At 40.0% G+C, this 18021-nt stretch overlaps 1 protein-coding gene across 1 annotated transcript; it reads left to right on the top strand.

The window, feature by feature from the left end:
* The first annotated feature begins 9839 nt into the window (after positions 1 to 9839).
* LOC136227017 (small ribosomal subunit protein uS7) lies at positions 9840 to 12235 on the top strand. Its single transcript, XM_066015749.1, has 5 exons — positions 9840 to 9967; positions 10082 to 10205; positions 10950 to 11221; positions 11392 to 11595; positions 11954 to 12235. The coding sequence occupies exons 2-5, from the start codon at positions 10089 to 10091 to the stop codon at positions 12006 to 12008; spliced, it is 648 nt and encodes a 215-aa protein (XP_065871821.1). The 5' UTR covers positions 9840 to 9967; positions 10082 to 10088; the 3' UTR covers positions 12009 to 12235.
* Positions 12236 to 18021: the final 5786 nt, after the last annotated feature.

Consider the following 18021-nt stretch of genomic DNA (forward strand, 5'->3'; position numbering starts at 1 on the left):
CCATTAATGAAGCATTAATGGAGACTTTCTAGTTACTAAGGGTTACAACTTCATGACTATATATAGCTTGCATCTCAAGCTATCAAGGTACACATTCTCACAATCCTAAAAATCCTACTTTGTCAATTCAGTTTATTCCTCCATACTCTATACTGACTTTGGCATCGGAGCTTCCCCCCGTCGAACCCAACGACGCTCCCACGGGGACGGAAGCTAATCGGAAATTCTCCACTAGTCATTATATATATATATATATATATATATATATATATATATATATATAGAGAGAGAGAGTGAGAGAGAGAGAGAGAGAATTTGTATCTGACTAACAAGGGAGGCTTTAAAATCCTTTAAAATATACCTTTAGAACTATAATCTAGTTTTGTATACGGTAGACCCGCGAACATGAAATTCAGAGACCCGAGCAGTAAGTCGAACTAGTGTGTTTATGATCCAAAAGTCCCCGAAAAGATTGAAAAGTGATTCTAAATGTGTTTAGAACCAACTTGTAATAGAAATAATTGGATTTGGAACCTGAAAACGATTTCTGGAAGTTTACAGTGACTTTAGAAACTTGAGATACAGAGAATAAATTGTATTGAATTCGATTCTTATTTATTAGCCCGTGTTTATGTGTTTGGTATTGTATGTAATCACTCAAAACAATGGATTCAAATAAAAAATCTTATTTCTTTTCTTCTTCTGTAACTTTTCTTTTTTACCAAAAACTATTCATCTCTTCAAAATGGCAGTTTCTGCCCATTTTGTTCGAATTTGGACAGAAAAACTGTCATAATTCGAATTTAGACAGAAAAACTGTCATAATTCGAATTTACAAATGTTGAAATCTATCCCTCGTAGTTGACCGGCTACAGGATCGCCGATCGGCTACTGACATGACAGAAATAACGTTTTATCTTTGAAAAATAATAAAGTTAAACCAAATCGATTCCATAAGTTAAAAGATAAGGTTCACATCCTGACTCGAGTTCCCGTACAACGTGACATAGAGTCCACTTACATAAACCGTAAGCAGGTAATATAATCTCATCATTAGGATCAGAAAAAGTCCGTGCTCACGACTGCAATATTCTAGGATACAGGGCAAATTGGATGCAAGATGGCGATGCGAGACTCTGCCAACAATGTTCTCTAGTACTGCTCTATGTGTCTTTCCGGTGTAATGGACGTGTCCAAGGCGACTCAAGGAGGTCCTGACATGGTTAAAACAAGAAACTTCTCCAATATTATTGTGGAATCTGACTCTCAAGTGGTAGTTCAGGCCTTTAATGATCCTCCCGATGTCTTTATAGAGTTAAGTGTTATTATCCAGCACTGTCAGTTGCTAGCTAGTCAGTTAGATGTTATTTGCATCTCGTTTATTCATAGACAAGCTAACTGAGTTGCTCATTGTATTATAAGGGCATCTCGGTCTCATGTCATCCTTCATATTGGAACTTTTCCCCCATTTGTTTGGACTTTTATTCTTAATAAGGTAACATGATTCGTTGATTAATTGAATTACCTTTATTCTTCAAAAAAAAAATGGATTTTTTTTTTTGACTTTGAGCATTATTACATGCATGTGTACAAAACTAAATTAAAAGTATATTACAGTAAAACCTCTATATAGGAATACTCTATATAGTAATAACCTCCATTTTGTTATCAAAAAAACTCGGTCCCAACTTAGGCCAATTATAAATAGGAATAACCTCCCAAACGTTATTTGTTATATACTTTTCAAGTCTCACCTTTAAAAACTATGTCTCTATATAGTAATATATATATATATATATTAAGAATTCAAACTAAATTATAAAATATTAAAAAAAAAACTATTGAAATTATCTATGAGCTGGAAACACGTACTATACTTGAAATTATAAATATTTAGTATTCTCATTAATGTTTATATTTTTCCCTTAAAACTCTTCCAATTATCTATATATATTGAAAACCTAAACTCTAAATTAAAATTCTAAATATTTAATTTGTTCCATTAATATCTATTGTTATACATTATATATAAATCATGCATGCCTATGATAATCTTAACCGATTTCAAGTGGTATAAATTCATATTCCTTAACCATGCCTCCAATTTAAAATTTTATGTGTTGAAATTTCTTATTATACCAAACTCTATTTAGTAATAACCTCCCAATTGTTATACAGATAGCCCGGTCCCAAATGTATTCCTATATAAAGGTTTTACTGTACAAAATATCAAAATGTGGTGTTAAAGCACACCACATTTTAACACCACGTGATAAATAGAAATAGAATAGAAATAAAATATTCTACAAATGAAAGTAAAAAACTTCTAAAAAAAATATTAGTGTACTTTTGTAAGGTAGAGGCTATTCTTACTTTGTGTGTTTTTACCATTGGATAAATTTTGTGATTTGCTTCACACCACCCCTTATTTCCCACATACCGCCCCTAAATTACACTTTTGCCCTTCCCCTTTATATTTGAAAAATTAAGTTCAAATTGACATTCTAACTCCCAAACACATTAATTCAAACTCGAAAAAGAACCCGAACTAATTATGGCTGGACGTGGAGGTAGAGGAAAAGCAGTAGTTTTTGTTAATTTTTTTTAATTTTTTTTTTTTTAGTTTTCTGTCCCGAAAATCGGGACAGAAAATCGTATGATTTTACTCATGGCGGGTCCAGGACACGCCATGAGTAAAATCAAGGCGGGTCCAGGACCCGCATTGAGTAGAATCATGGCGGGTCCAGGACCCGCCTTGATATGTAGGATGGCGGGTACCTGGACCCGCCTGCAAGAAAGATCGGCGGGTCCTGGACCCGCCATGTTTTGAAGAACGGCGGGTGTTGGACCCGCCGTCAAGAGAGAGCGGCGGGTCCTGGACCCGCCGCTACGAAAACGGGTCGGTTTTCTGTCCCGATTTTCGGGACAGAAAACTAAAAACTAAAAAAAAAATTAGTAGTTAGCGTATTGTTTTTTGCATATTGTTTTTAGAAATATTTAGCGTATTGTTTTTAGAACTTTAGCGTGTTGTTTTTAGAAATATTTAGCGGATTATATTTATAAATTTAGCTTGCTGTTTTTAGAAATTTAGCGTATTGTTTTTAGATTTTTTTTTATAAGTAACTGTTGAATGTTTATTTTCCAGCGTGACATTTTAGAGGGTTTCGGACATCGCCATCCTTCTAGACGTGGCGTCACAGCCTCTGTTCGGAGGGAACGAGGAGCAGAGAGGCTCATGGCAGATGCTCAAAGGGCGCACGTGACAGTGCAGCGGCCCATGAGTGACGATGAGGATTATGTTACCATGGATGATGGTGAGGATTTTCCAGAGAGCGACCCTAGCCCAGTTCGTCGGGCGACGAAGGGGAAGGGTGGTCGCGCCGAGTCATGTGGTAAATAATTTACATTTTTCTCATATTTTTTTATTAATTTACTTTAGTATAGAAAAATTGTTTAAATGTTATGCGTTTAATACTATTGTAGGGAGTAGTAAGCGCTCGAGGAATGTTGTAGACGATGACTGGGTTGTGACGGATCCGGTCCCCGGTGGACCAATTGATGGTACTGTGATTCCCAGCTTCTTGGGATATGTCGCTTCTACCATATGGATCAGACAACTGAGGTCGGAGCTCAAGGGCCACACTAGAGGGACATTCTGCAGGAAATTGAATGACTGGTATAAGAGAGCTCGTCCAAAGGTTAGGGCGCTTATACGGGGATCGCAACTATGCACCTCCCATCTACCATGTACACACACATTGATATTCCCCTTATATGTGCTTTTATGGAGCGGTGGCAGCCAGATACGTTATCATTTCACATGCCATTTGGGGAGATGACGATTATGCTGTATGACGTCTGGGAGATTCTATGTATCCTAGTGGAGGGGCGACTGGTGTCTGCTAGCATTGGTGGGGAACAGCTTCAGTCGGTAGTGATGGAGTTGTTTGGGGTGACTAGAGGTGTGCTGCTAGAGTCCCATTGGAAAGGTGGAGGGGTATTCTGCACTTCAGTTGTCTCTTTATGCTCTGTAGGTCGGATGTCTGAGTTTGAGGCTATCGGGTGGATGTTTTTGATGTTCGGTTCCACCTTGTTTATAGACAAGAGTGGCGACCGAATCTGACCCGCGTGCGTACTAGAGGTGCATGATGGGATAGAGGATGTGGCTAGATACTCCTGGGGCACAGCTACACTAGCATACCTATACCGGCAGCTAGGTGTTGCTAGTAGAGGAGATTGTGGACATATAGCGGGTTGTCTGACTCTTTTGCAGGCATGGATATACGAGTATTTCCCATGTTTCAGACCTCAGCGAGAGGGACTCACACCCCATCCGGACGCTCCCCGAGCTCGTATTTGGATCCCGATACAGCAGCCCAGGACAGAGACTCGGTTGAGAGATTTGCATCGCCGTCTTGATAGATTGACAGCGGCGGAGGTACGATTTCTACTTGTACAGTAATAAATTTTTTAAAATATATTAATTTACTTTTATAATAATTAACTTGTTACATTTGTAGGTGATGTGGATGTCATACGGTCCTGACATAGTGATCCGCACTCCTAGGACTATCTATAGAGGATGGATACGATACCAGGCTGTCATGGAGCCGTATATGCCTGATAGATGTCTCCGTCAGTTGGGGTATATCCAGATTGTACCCATGCCGGCTTTCAGGGGCATGAAGGTTGTACATCCTTGGAATAGCAATCGGTATCGGTTAGAGCATCCAGTTGTGGTTGCTGACGATAGTTGGGGATTTTTCCCAGCAGCATCTACGCTCATATTGATGATATACACTCTTGCTCAGATTCCATCAGCATGTGATGAGACGTACATGGAGTGGTACACTAGATATTCACATCCACACATCATGCCCGACATGGATGCACACCCACCGACGGTTCACACTCGTTCGAACAGTGAGCTTGTAAGTAATTTTGATTTTATCTGTTAATACGAGTTTTTAACAGTAATATTAATTAATAACATTTTGTTTTGTTTTTTGTTTTTGCAGTGGGTTAATCGGTGGGCTACTGTGTGCACTGGCATGTTAGCAGCTCTTCGACGCGTAGATGAATAGACGTCAGAGGTGTGGGCGGAGGAAGTGGATAAGCTTATGCATGATTGGCATTTGGCCAAATGATTAGTGATGTTTAAACAGTATTACTAGTATGTTTATTTTAGTTGTTTCAATTTTACTAAACAGTATTGTCAGTATGTTTATTTTTAGTTGTTTCAGTTTTACTAAACAGTAATTCCAATTAAACAGTAATTTGAGGTTCAGTAATGACATTAAACAGTAATTCAAATTCAAAAATTTCACTCAATAGTAATTCAAATTCCGAAATTTCACTCAACAGTAATTTGAATAAACAGTAATTCCAATTAAACAGTACTTTCACTTAAACAGTAATTTCACTTAAACAGTAATTTCACTAAACAGTAATGACACTAAACGCGATATCCTGCAGCTCTAGATATTCTATCTCACTGTGCTCGCCAATATGCATACAAAAGGTCCCATCCTTCAACGCTACTGTGACGACATATGTCCCAGTTAATTAATATTGGCGGCACTGGAAAATCTCTAGATAAATCCAGCCGAATATAATGTTCGTACCCACGACCTAAATGAGCAATAACAATTTCTCGTTGTGGTTGTGTAGCAGTTGCGGGTGCATACAGAGGTAGCACAGTACCACATGAAAATAAGCTCTCTCCATTCCCATATCCGAAAAAATACAGCAGCATTGTATAATGACGCAATCGGATACAGGTCATCATAAGTTAGCATCCAATGTTCCCTTGTACAATTCCCACCATCCCAAGCAATCCGCTTAACTGCCGCTGCAATCCCATCATAGTAAATTGGCTCGTATAAAGTACGTTTAGCAATTATTTCATTCACTATAGCCGTTCTAACAAAATACCAACTCTCTTCATCACCGAATACTCGGTCTGCCACAACACGGAACCCACAGTTACCATCACCCTTGACATCGAGATATGATTCAATATAAGGCTTTATGATTTCAACGATTTTGTCATAATTATGGTAATAAGTAATATCACATTCAGTGGCAGCAATACCTATAATAATATAACTCTGGACTTAATAAACATTTAATAGTAAAAGGAACACAATTGATTATATACACAATTATTACCTAAATTAAAAATAATAGTAAAAAATACATGCTGATCGGTTAGAAGAGCGCCCACGACTCCGACCCGAACTGGAAGACCGAGCCCGTCCACGATGACTGTCACGGTACTCCCACGCACTGGGCATATGTTTGGTTGATAAAGATCCTTTCGGTCGTCCTCGAACATCGGCTTTGACTTCCGGTTCACAATATCTAGCTTCGTCTGGATGAAGTTGCCGGTGAATAAATTGAGAAACATTGCGTATAAAGGTTGGATCGCTTTTATCGACCTCGTCAACAAGAGAGTGAAAGTATTCCCGCTCCCCGGTCCTATGAACATACTCCAAAATGACACTGGTATCAGGTTGACCAATGACAAGTGTTTTCTAAAATGGATGTATCTTGGAAATACTTACCGATTTACGTGAACGATACGCTCGGCTAAGCTCGCATGCGCACAAAATCTGGTAAGAGGTCCTCAACCTATGATCACAACGTTCATCCGCTTCATAACTCAACTTTTGGATTCACAAATATTTAGCACCAAGCAACTCCAAACAATGGTGGGACACTTTGCACGTCAAGTATTCGAACGGAAATCCGGAGTGCGATACAAGCTTTTTCTGTCTTAAAGATTCAAGAGTGCCCCTGAAACGAATAAACATGTAGTATCAATCAAAATATATATTACTAAATTCAAATATAATAATAACAGTAAGGAAATGGAATAAATTTGTACTTGATTTTGATGACTTGCAAATCAATTTCACGGTGAACCTTGGCCCAAACTGTATCGAGGGATCCAGTAGAGGAATTCAGCCATTTCTTTAAAGAAGAGTGTTCACTCTGCACTCTACAGGTTGTTGTGTTGCCAAAATGTAAGAAATCTTTAGTCCACGCAACAACAAACTTCTCTTTGTGGACTAACCATGTATTCTCAACATAAGCTACCACATTACCTATCCTTCCCATTGTATCCTTCATCTTGGCCACTTCCAACTCATATTCATCTACTGTTTGAGAATTTATTATTTTCTTCCATCTGCCATTCTTGAATTTTGAAGCAAATTTCATGTCTTCATCCATGAGTTTGTAGACTCTGTTTTCTACATCTTTGTTAATATGCCAAGTACATAACATGTGTGCAGAATCTGGGAATACCTCTCTAACATGCCTCATCAATCCCAACTCTCTATCAGTCAAAATAACTATTGGGTTCATGTCAAACCTAATCAAATTCCTCAAACACTCCATAACCCAACGATAGCTAGATTCGGTCTCATCCTGCATAATCGCATAAGCGATCTTGAAATTGTTGTTGCATGGAGTCATCCCAACAATTTCAAAGAATGGCATTCTGTACTTGTTGGTTTTGTAGGTTGAATCTATGCCAATATACCAGTGGTACGTCCGTAGTAATTCAACGGAAGCTGGATGTGCCATAAATACATGTGTTAATACATTAGTTTCTGAATCAGCAAGTGAAGCATGATAATACTTGTTCATGACGGCAAGATGGAAAAACTGACTAATCATATCTCTACCCTCAAACCCATCATTCCTCAACCGGTCTCTATAATTGTATACATGCTTTATTATTGGGTTATCTTCTGGATGTTTCTTACGAAGTGCCGTCATAATAGCACACGGCTTTGCTTGATATGAACTCATGTCACGCACAATTAGCTTCGCTGCGGGACTAAGCCCGCTTATTTGTCGGTGTCCATCCGCATAAACCATCATTTCATGATTATGCGTACTCTGCTCCCCAACATTAGCAACGATCTGCCAACCCGAAAAATCTTGCAACTGCCTGACTTTTAGCCGAAATGGACAGCCGCACGCTTTAGTTTTTGTTTTCCTACTTAAACCATCTTCTAAAGGAATAGGCAATCCTCTATACCGTTCGCCACATGAACATCTCAGAAGAGTTTGTTTACCTCCGTGTTTATGCGAAGAAATAACGAGCTCGAAACCATTTTTTATTGCAATGTTTTTCGCCCATTGAATTGCTTCCATACTTGTTTGAAATAACGTGCTCGTTATGAAATAAGGACTATAATCGATTCCGTCTCCAACCCAAACTCTAGCTGCCTCCTGAAAATACATGCAAATACATATAAAAAATTGTCAATTACATTTAGATTAGGCGCTAAACGGGTTCGTGGACCTCCAGCACATAAGCAGGCGGGTCCAGGACCCGCCAATATGTAAAGGGAGGCGGGTCCAGGACCCGCCTCCCTTTAGTAAAGGGCGGATAACGGACCCGCCCCGCTTTAGACGAGGGCGGGTCCAGGTCCCGCCCTTTTTTTAGTACAGACGGGTCACTGGACCCGTCTTTACTTGAAACAGGGCGAATCCTGGATCCGCCCTCGTCTCAAGCGGTGCGGGTCCGTGACCCGCCCCTGATGAAAATTAAAAAAATAAATATTAACTCTACAAAATTAAAAAATTTTAAAAATACTTTAGATTGTTACCTCGTCTTCGGAGTTTTCGTGTTCCGACGTTCTCGGATCCATAATTTTTGCTTATGTGCTTTGTTCGGGAGAGAGAAAGAGAGAGAGGAGGGTGATTTCAATTTTTTTTGGAAAATAATGGAAGGGGCATAATGGGTATGTAGGGGGCGGGGGCTGTAAAAAGTGAGCGGTATACAGTAACACCCTAAATTTTTCATCCCATCATCTGATGGTGAAAAAAACAAAATAAGACTTACTCTATAAAAAAACAAGGGTTAATACACATATTTGCCCCTGTGTTTTCGCGGAAAAACAGATTTACCCTTAAATCAAATAAACCCACAAAACTATCCCTGAATTTTCCATAAACCTGCAATTATATCCTAATCTGACGAAGCTGCTAAACGGCGATGACATCAAACCTTCTTGTTTCCAAAAAAATTGGATGACGACAATCAAAATTCAGTTGGTTTCTTATTGTTTTCTATTGCTATTGCTTTTGAATTAATTAGGAGGTTTAGACGCCATTTTATTAGGTTGATTGAGCTCTTATGAAAATGAATTTTGACCAATGTGTTCTTCTAACTTGCTTTTAATTGAAATTGAATGTGCATATTTTTTTCTGTTTGTGATTGGTTGCTCTTTTCTGAAGTTTTTCTAGAGATAAGAATGTTTGATGTCATCGCCGTTTAGCAGCTCCGTCAGATTAGGGTATAATTGCAGGTTTATGGAAAATTCAGGGATAGTTTTGTGGGTTTGTTTGATTTAAGGGCAAATCTGTTTTTCCGAGAAAACATAAAGACAAATATATGTATTAACCCAAAAAACAAAGTAAACATAGAAGACATTTTTTTTTTTGTAAACATTGTTTCAAAGAGATACATTGTTCCAATAAAAGAACAAGAATTTTTACATCAAAATCATATTTAATTATTAAATTACAATTAAATTATACTGCAAATTTAATTTTAAATATATTATTAAAATAATATCACAAATAAAATATAATTTTATACTGTAATTTGTAAATTTTAAATCCCAATTCTTAAATTATAAATCTGAAAATTAGATCTTAAACTTTTAATTTATAAAATATAGTTTTCAAAATATATTAAAAACAATGATTTAGTTAGTTTAACATTATTTAAATCTGAATTGTTATATAAATTTTTCAAAAAGATATATATCATTGTCATTGTGGGCTGGAGGATCAAGGTTAAAGAGGCTGAAGCCCTGGCCCAATACAAATATGTCCATTATAAATTTATAACAGCTAGACAAAACCCCTAACCCCAAAAAACTGGTGCCGCCCCCTGCTCTCATATTCTCTCTTTCTTCTCCTCCACCTCGCCGATTCGCAGGTTTAATGGCTTCCAATCCTTTATTTTGCTTTTTTCTTCATTCTATCCGTCTCTGCCTCTATGTTTTTCGTCCGCATACTGATTTCTATCCTGTAATGTGTTTATTTTTTGCAGGTAAGCAATGGCAGCAGCTGTAGCGGTAGCGGTTGCGGCGCCTGTAACACCAGTTAACCCTGATCCCACTCAGCCTAACATCGATGTCAAGCTCTTCAACCGCTGGACCTTCGATGATGTGGAGGTTTTCTATCTCGTCTCTTTTTTTCCCCATCATTTTGTGTTTCGTCATACGAATCGCTTCTCAGTGATGCTTCATTAAGTAATATCGGTAACGAGTATCTAATTGATAAATCAATCTGTATTGGCATGATGTTGTGCGGTTCAATTTTTGATCTGCAGTTCTAGGTCAGGTCTAATTGTTAGTTTAGTGTCAGTTGTTGTGTTTCGCTCTTCTGTGCTAGATTTGATTTTTCGTTAATGTGTACAATAATTTTCCAACCTATTTTTTGAAATCATAACGAATTGGTGATTTGCACTTTATTTGGTCTGTCTTCCTCCATTGAGTTAGAATCCAGTGATGATATCAGCGAACTTGTTACCGCACTGCTTTGTGCTTGAAAGAATTTTAGTTATATTGACTCATCTAGGTCTATTTTGCTTGTTATATTGATCCATGTACTGTTGACTGTATGTTTCGCAATTGGACTAGAGCACTGGACGGAGGATAACCTTTGTTGGATATCCAATTTAACACTGAGTAATTTTCTAGCTGGATTCCTGTCATTGGTGTATTCACTTGAAATCAGAGTATATGTCATATTGATCTAGTATCTGCATTTAAATGGTTAGTTTTATGTTACCAAGTGGTATATCTTTGACTCTTATCTACTTGTGAACTGTGTTCGGCTCAAGAATATCAGGCAGCTGTTTGGGTTAAGTTTTTATTCTTATTTTCCTGTTAAATGAATTCTATGCTTTGTTTCAGGTTAATGACATGTCCTTGAGCGATTATATTGGTGTCCAACAATCCAAGCATGCAACTTATGTTCCACACACTGCTGGAAGGTACTCAGTGAAGCGCTTCAGGAAGGCCCAATGCCCTATTGTAGAGAGACTTACGAACTCACTCATGATGCATGGAAGGAATAATGGAAAGAAACTAATGGCAGTTAGAATCGTGAAACATGCCATGGAAATCATTCACCTTCTGACTGACCAGAACCCGATTCAGGTTATCGTTGATGCTGTTATTAACAGGTATGTGATTGAGGAATTGGCTAGCTCTTCTCTGATGAATAATTGAATCTCTACTTTATTGTGCCATTTATACTATAGTACATTTATTTACTTTTTGAAGACTATTATGTGTTTGTATAAGTGTCCATTGATATCAGTATTTTTCTATTTGTCAATTTTCAATTATACAGCGGTCCAAGGGAAGATGCCACACGAATTGGATCTGCTGGAGTTGTTAGGCGTCAGGCTGTGGATATTTCTCCACTAAGGAGGGTAAATCAAGCTATTTATCTCCTTACAACAGGTGCACGTGAAGCTGCTTTCAGGAACATCAAGACTATCGCAGAATGTTTGGCCGACGAGCTTATCAATGCTGCCAAAGGTTCCTCAAACAGGTTTGACATCTATGTCTCTACTCACACTTAGGGTCTGCTTGGATGAAGGTTTGACATGGTTAAGTGTCTGCTTGGATGAAGGTTTGACATGGTTCATTAAAGGGAGGGGAGGAGTGGTTATTTAGTGAACCTTCAGATCCCACCAATTTGGTGGGACCGAAATTGGGGTTATTTCAAGGTTTTCTAACCTTCCTTTAACCCTCATTTAACCATCACCTCCATTTGAACTCCTTCACAAGCAAGGTTAGGAAAATAACCTACCTTTAATTAACCTCCTCCAACTCCAAAACAAGCAAACCTGTATGCTTATTATCTACCTTGTTACTGATACTGACTGTATTTGTTCCTACTTTTTCAGCTACGCCATCAAGAAAAAAGATGAGATTGAAAGAGTTGCCAAGGCCAACCGTTAAAGACAAGTAGTCTTTAGCAGAACGGCATGTGGAGTGGAAGGATATTTTGTGCAACTCAGGATTTTTTTTAGTGGTCTGTTTTAAACTCTTTTGAACATACTAAATGATGTTCTGATTAGTTGTTTTGAAAGATTTGCTATATTTTTGTTTGGATTTTCTTTTTTAAAATTAAGAATGAGTTAGTGACTTCATAATATTCTCAAGTTAAAATTCGCCCTTCTGATTCATATTGGTATGTGGTATCTGCGTGAATGCTAAAATTTCTCCAAAATCTCTCCCCACATTCATATCAGTAAGTTGGGCCTGCACAAAGGTTGAATGGATGAACTTGTTCCTAGTATGATCTCTATTTTGAAATTCTGAGCCATTCATTTCACACAAATAGTCTAGGTGCTCCTATGTAGTTCTATGTTGGTTATGGTGTCAAAATTGTGTTATATTATCTCTATGTTTCATGTGGTAATGTAAATCGTCTCAGAAATTTCTATCCCTTTACAATAGTTAGTGCCGATCTTAAGAAATCATGATTCTTCTGCCTTCTTTGTATTTGTTTTTGTTAATAGTCTTAAAACTAGAAAACTAATAAATTGAGAGAGCTACTGTTAAGTAGATGCTAAAAAGTTAAGTGGGTCGAAATGTATTTTATTTCTGTGGACTGAGCGCATCAAATGGGTTTTATTTTGTTTAGAAGCTTTCTCTACATAAATTCTAAAAGAATATAAGGGGAGAAACTTCTATTTTAACAATAGAAGAATTTGATTTTATATATTAGTTTCATTAACTAGTTAGTTTATATCTAGTATTATGGAAATATCAACTTCATCATCAAAAGAAATCGCATGGAGGCTGAGGGGGACAAGTTTTGAAGGTAACATTGATCTAAATCTGAGAATTAGAGAGAGAGAAAAGAGAGCTATCATACTAAAGAAAGATTTCTAATGAGAGAAAGCTTAAAGCTTGGGTTTTTAAGTAAAATTCCATACTTAAAGGCTTAAGGCAATAAACTAAGGGTTTTAGTGTTGAATGGACTATGAAGTTGATTTGGGGTTTGGACTCATGAAAGCAACCTGGTTTAGAGTCTTGGGGTGTTTTAAAGAGGTTTTTGGCACTATTAATGAAAGCAACTCGTGATTCAAAGTATTTACTTATATGGTTTTTGGAATCTCTGGAAGTACAGGAGATCACCTCGCTATAGGCATTGCCAGTTCATTTAAGACTTCCAAGGCCAATCGCCTATCAACCAGAGGCGATCGGTCACCTCTTGCTCACCCACTTTATATCTACTTATTTTTACTCTGTAAAACCTTCTAAACAAGTCTGATCTATGAATTCTAGTAGGAAAAGTTAGACCTTAGGCTTGGATAAGTAAGAGGCGTGAATAAAAGGGGGTTGTCTTTCAAAATGCCATTTTTACGTATTTTCGAAAGGTTTAAAATTAGGGTGGTTAAGAAAGGTTTAAATGCCATTATCAGTATTGTTTGTGTAGAGGTTTGGACAAGTAGCATCTTTTAAGGTCTCACGTTCTTAATGATCGTTTTTTAGATCGTTTACATTCTACACTACGTAACTGGGATCAGAATAAACGATACTAGTAGGTAAAGAGGGCTATAAGTGTGTTTTGGAACTGCTGTGATGTTAAAATAAACAAATTGGTAGAATAAAGTGTTTGAAAGCAAAGACAAGCCATTTTTAGGATGATAGTTGATCGCCCCTGCGTTATGGGTGATCGACCATTACCTCAAAACTTCGGTTCGCACTATAATTTTCAATTACCAAGTTATCACTTCACTCTGAAATCAACATATACACCCCCACATATAGGTTAACTACATGCTTGGATGCATTGTGATGAGCAAAAAGATAAAACCAACCTGATAACATTGTGATATTATCCCAAGGATCAAAAGGGATATTTGATTAAAGAACGCCACGTGTTAGTCGCCTGATACAGGAATTCCACGGCGTATCGAAGTAAAGAGATCCGATGGGCGGATCACCTAAAACTCGCCAAGAATGACCTGCTGGCGAACCTATGAGGCGGATCTCCATAAGCTCTCAATCCGCCATGAGAACGGCTGAGCCGATCTTGCAATAAAGACCATTAATGAGCTATCAATTAGCTAACCGCCAACTTAAGGGTAACCAGTAACCGCCATTAATGGGGCATTAATGGAGACTTTCTAGTTACTGAGAGTTACAACTTCACAACTATATATCTCCTATGTCTCAGGCTATCAAGGTACACATTCACTCACCCTTTGTCAATTCAGTTTGCTCTCTTGTTCTTCCTTACTGACTTTGGCATCAGAGCTTCCCCCCGTCGAACCCAACGACGCCCCCACAGGGACGGAAGTTAATTAGAATTTCTTCACTTGTCATCAATTGGTGCGGTGAGCGTGGAATCCTTAATCAAATAAAGGGTTTCCATTCACGTTAGAGAGAATATGACAAATGGAGAGCAGAACCCCTCCTCAGGGGTTGAAACACCATTAATAACACCATCAAGTCAACCAGTAACTAGTGCTGGGCGCACTGATCCAAATGCACCCACAACACAAGCTGAAAGTAGTATGCCACCGGATGCTTTCATCAACATGTGTGCAGAAGCAATAGGAGAGAAGTTTGGCTCTGAGACAGGTAATCGCCTACGGTCATTCATGACCATTCCTCCATTTTGGAGCATGGCGCCTACATCTACGATATCTTCTTGGCCTCAGATGACTCTAGGACCAAATGCCCACAATTCTTCATTTCTCCAAGCCCACAATACGGAATCCGTGGTAACTTCCACGGCGGTGTTTGGAGAACGACCGATCAATCGAGAATTATTCCCTGCTGGCGCATGAGGAAGTCAAAGGAACGATCAAGCTCTTCCTGGCGGATCTGCAAGCCGTGGGATAAATCTAGGCGGATCAGATATCCCAAGGCGACCACGGTCGAATCTCTCCTTGGGTGGATCAGAAGGGCGAAAACACAAAAAGCGTAGAAAAGAGAAAAGTAGGCGGTCCGAATCACCTTCGCCCCGAAGACCGAGATCCTCCCGCAAAGGCAGATCACCCCCATCTACCGGACGTAGACAGAGCAAAAGGCCAGTAGAGACACCACATCCAAATGGGCCACCGCCACCACCACACCAAGGGAATGATGGGCACATTCCTTCAGGAGGCTCTGGAGGGGGTAGCGGTCAAGCTCCCCTGGGCGGACAGGGTGGAGGAGGTGGAGGTGGAGGAGGAGGTGGATGTGGAAACGGAGGCGGACGTGGAAGCAGAGGCGGACGATCACCCTCGGATCCGTCTTCGGGATCCAGCTCTTCATCTTCTCCAAGCAGATCTCCACGGAGGGGCCGCCCAAGGGCGGGTCCGGAGAATTTTGACGACAGAGTTCAAGCTGCGGTGCTCCGCATGAATGAGGAGAATGCCAGGCATAACCCATTCGCCAATAGAGATTCGCCCTTCACGGCTTGGATCGAGGCAGAGGAAACGGATAGGTATTTTAAAATACCTAATCTCCCAATATACACGGGTGCTGACAACCCAGAGGCCCATGCTAGAAAATACTGAATACTGCTTCGCCTCAACCGTGCAACTGAACCAGTGCTATGCAAAATGTTTATCACCACGTTAGGAGGTCCCGCTTATGACTGGTTCCAATCTCTACCTCCTGGCTCGATAAACAGTTGGGATCAACTAAGCAGGGAGTTTTGTGCTAAATTCGCCGGTTGTATCCCTCTAGTGGTCAAGTCACGGAAGCTTTTTGAATTAAAACAGAAGCCGAACGAATCCCTTCGAGAGTACGTAAACACTTTCAACAAATTGTGTATACAAATTATTGATGTCGATATCTCCATGGTAGTAGAATCTCTGGTAAAGAACACAACTTGTAAGAGTTTACAGGAGGATCTAATTCGAAAGAAGCCCAGCAGCATGGCAGAGTTGATAGAGCATTGCAAGGACTTTATGGAGGTGGATGACATTCGCCGCGAGTCACTATCTCCGCCTAGAAAGGACAAAGGCAAATCTCGCCACCGAGATAGAGAAAAGGACAAACACCAAGACTCCTCCTCTAGAGGCCGGCGAAGGGGTTCAAAAAACAAATCAATGTTTGTCACGTCCTTCATGCCTCTCAATGCCTCTAAGAGTGGAGTACTCATGTGGATAGAGAACAACCAGCACAAACGGAGCATTTCATACCCCGAACCAAAAGGGGGGGAGTACACCAACACTGGTAAAAATCCTAAAAATTATTGTAAATATCACAGGAAAAATGGCCATGGCACAGATGCATGCTGGGAGTTAGCCCGGGAAATAGAGCGTCTCATTGAGAGAGGCAAATTGGATCGGTTCATCCAAAATGATGGCAAGAAGGGAGATGGTGATAGATCCAGAGATGACCCGAAGAAGAAAGGAAAAGGGACCATCAATGTCATAGCAGGCGGACCTGGGTACCAACCAGTACTGAAAAAGGCAAAGACCACCGCTCTTGACAGGGCATCACTAAATCGTCCCTTTGCAGATGTAGGTCCGGAGATCTCTCCTCATGCAGATGCCTTGGTCATTATTATGATAGTGGAAGGCTGGGAGATGAAAAGAGTGATGATAGATACTGGGAGTTCGTGCAATGTCATCACAAGAGGAGCATTCGCCAAACTAATGGTAGATCCGATCCAGGTGGAAACCACCATAGTAGACATCCTGGGAGTGACAGGACACACCATTCGCACGAAGGGCCAAGTAACGTTAGATTGTGAGCTAGCGGATGACGAACAAGTCTGGAAAGGCGATCTGGAATTCTCTATCCTGGATGGTCAGTTAGCCTATAATATGATCCTTGGGCGGCCTTTTATCTCCGAAGCGGCGGCCCTTATCTCCATTCGCCACTTAACTCTTTACATCCCCACGGCCAAGGGAGGTGTAATGATCAGAGGGAGTCAAAAAGTAGCTCAGGAGACATATTCAGCATCATTAATGATTCGCCCCCAGTCAAAGGAAGAAGACGGAGAAGAACTCGTCACAATGGCCTTGGACGAAACAGAAATGTACCTCATGGCAGATGAAAAGCAGGTACGGATGGCTAAAGGGCTTAAGGGCGAAATTAAAGAAGCAATCACTAAGGTTCTCCATGAAGCAGAAGACGTCTTTTCCTGGAAGGATGAGATCCTCCCCGGGATTAGTCCAGATGTGATCACTCACAAACTCAACATCGACAAAGATGCAGTCTCGGTTGCCCAAAAGCGGAGAAACCATGGCCTAGAAAGGCAGAAGGTGATAGAGGAAGAAATCACCAAGCTCCAATGGGCGGACGCCATTGAAGAGGTACTTTATACACAATGGCTGGCGAATGTCGTTCTAGTGAAGAAAGCAGGCGGATCCTACCGCATGTGTATTGACTTTACAGATCTCAATAAAGCTTGTCCAAAGGACAACTACCCCTTGCCATGTATCGATATCCTCGTAGATGGAACCGCGGGACACACTATGTACTCCTTCACTGACGTGAAGTCCAGCTATCACCAAATCCCGATGGAGCCCTCCGATAGAATCAAAACCTCGTTCGTGACTCATCAAGCCACTTATTTCTTCAAAGTCATGCCCTTCGGACTTAAGAACGCAGGTGCAACCTATCAACGGATGATGAACAAAATATTCGCGGAAAGCAAAGGTGATAACTACTCCGTCTATGTAGATGATATGATCATCAAGAGTACCACTGTGGAAAAGCATGCAGATGATGTAAGGGAGGTACTGGGCGTACTCCGGCGTCACAATATCAAACTAAACCCAGAAAAATGTACCTTTGGTGCAACGTATGGAAAGTTCTTGGGATTCATGATTAGCCAGATGGGAGTGAGCCCAAATCCTGACAAGGTTAAAGCCGTTCTAGAGATGCAAGCGACACGGAATATCAGGGAAGTGCAACGCCTTAACGGGCAGATCGTAGCCTTGGGCAGGTTTATCTCTTGTTCGGCCCGCAGATGCCAACCCTTTTATGAGGTCATCAAGAAGCAAAAGGTGTT

This window comes from Euphorbia lathyris, chromosome 4 (genome assembly GCF_963576675.1).
Source record: "Euphorbia lathyris chromosome 4, ddEupLath1.1, whole genome shotgun sequence".
NCBI classification, from domain to species: Eukaryota; Viridiplantae; Streptophyta; class Magnoliopsida; order Malpighiales; family Euphorbiaceae; genus Euphorbia; species Euphorbia lathyris.

Coding starts and splice junctions, on each gene's coding strand:
- LOC136227017 (XM_066015749.1), top strand. CDS start 10,089: ATGGCAGCAGCTGTAGCGGTAGCGGTTGCGGCGCCTGTAACACCAGTT. Junction 10,206..10,949: donor GGACCTTCGATGATGTGGAG/GTTTTCTATCTC, acceptor GCTTTGTTTCAG/GTTAATGACATGTCCTTGAG. Junction 11,596..11,953: donor GCCAAAGGTTCCTCAAACAG/GTTTGACATCTA, acceptor CTACTTTTTCAG/CTACGCCATCAAGAAAAAAG.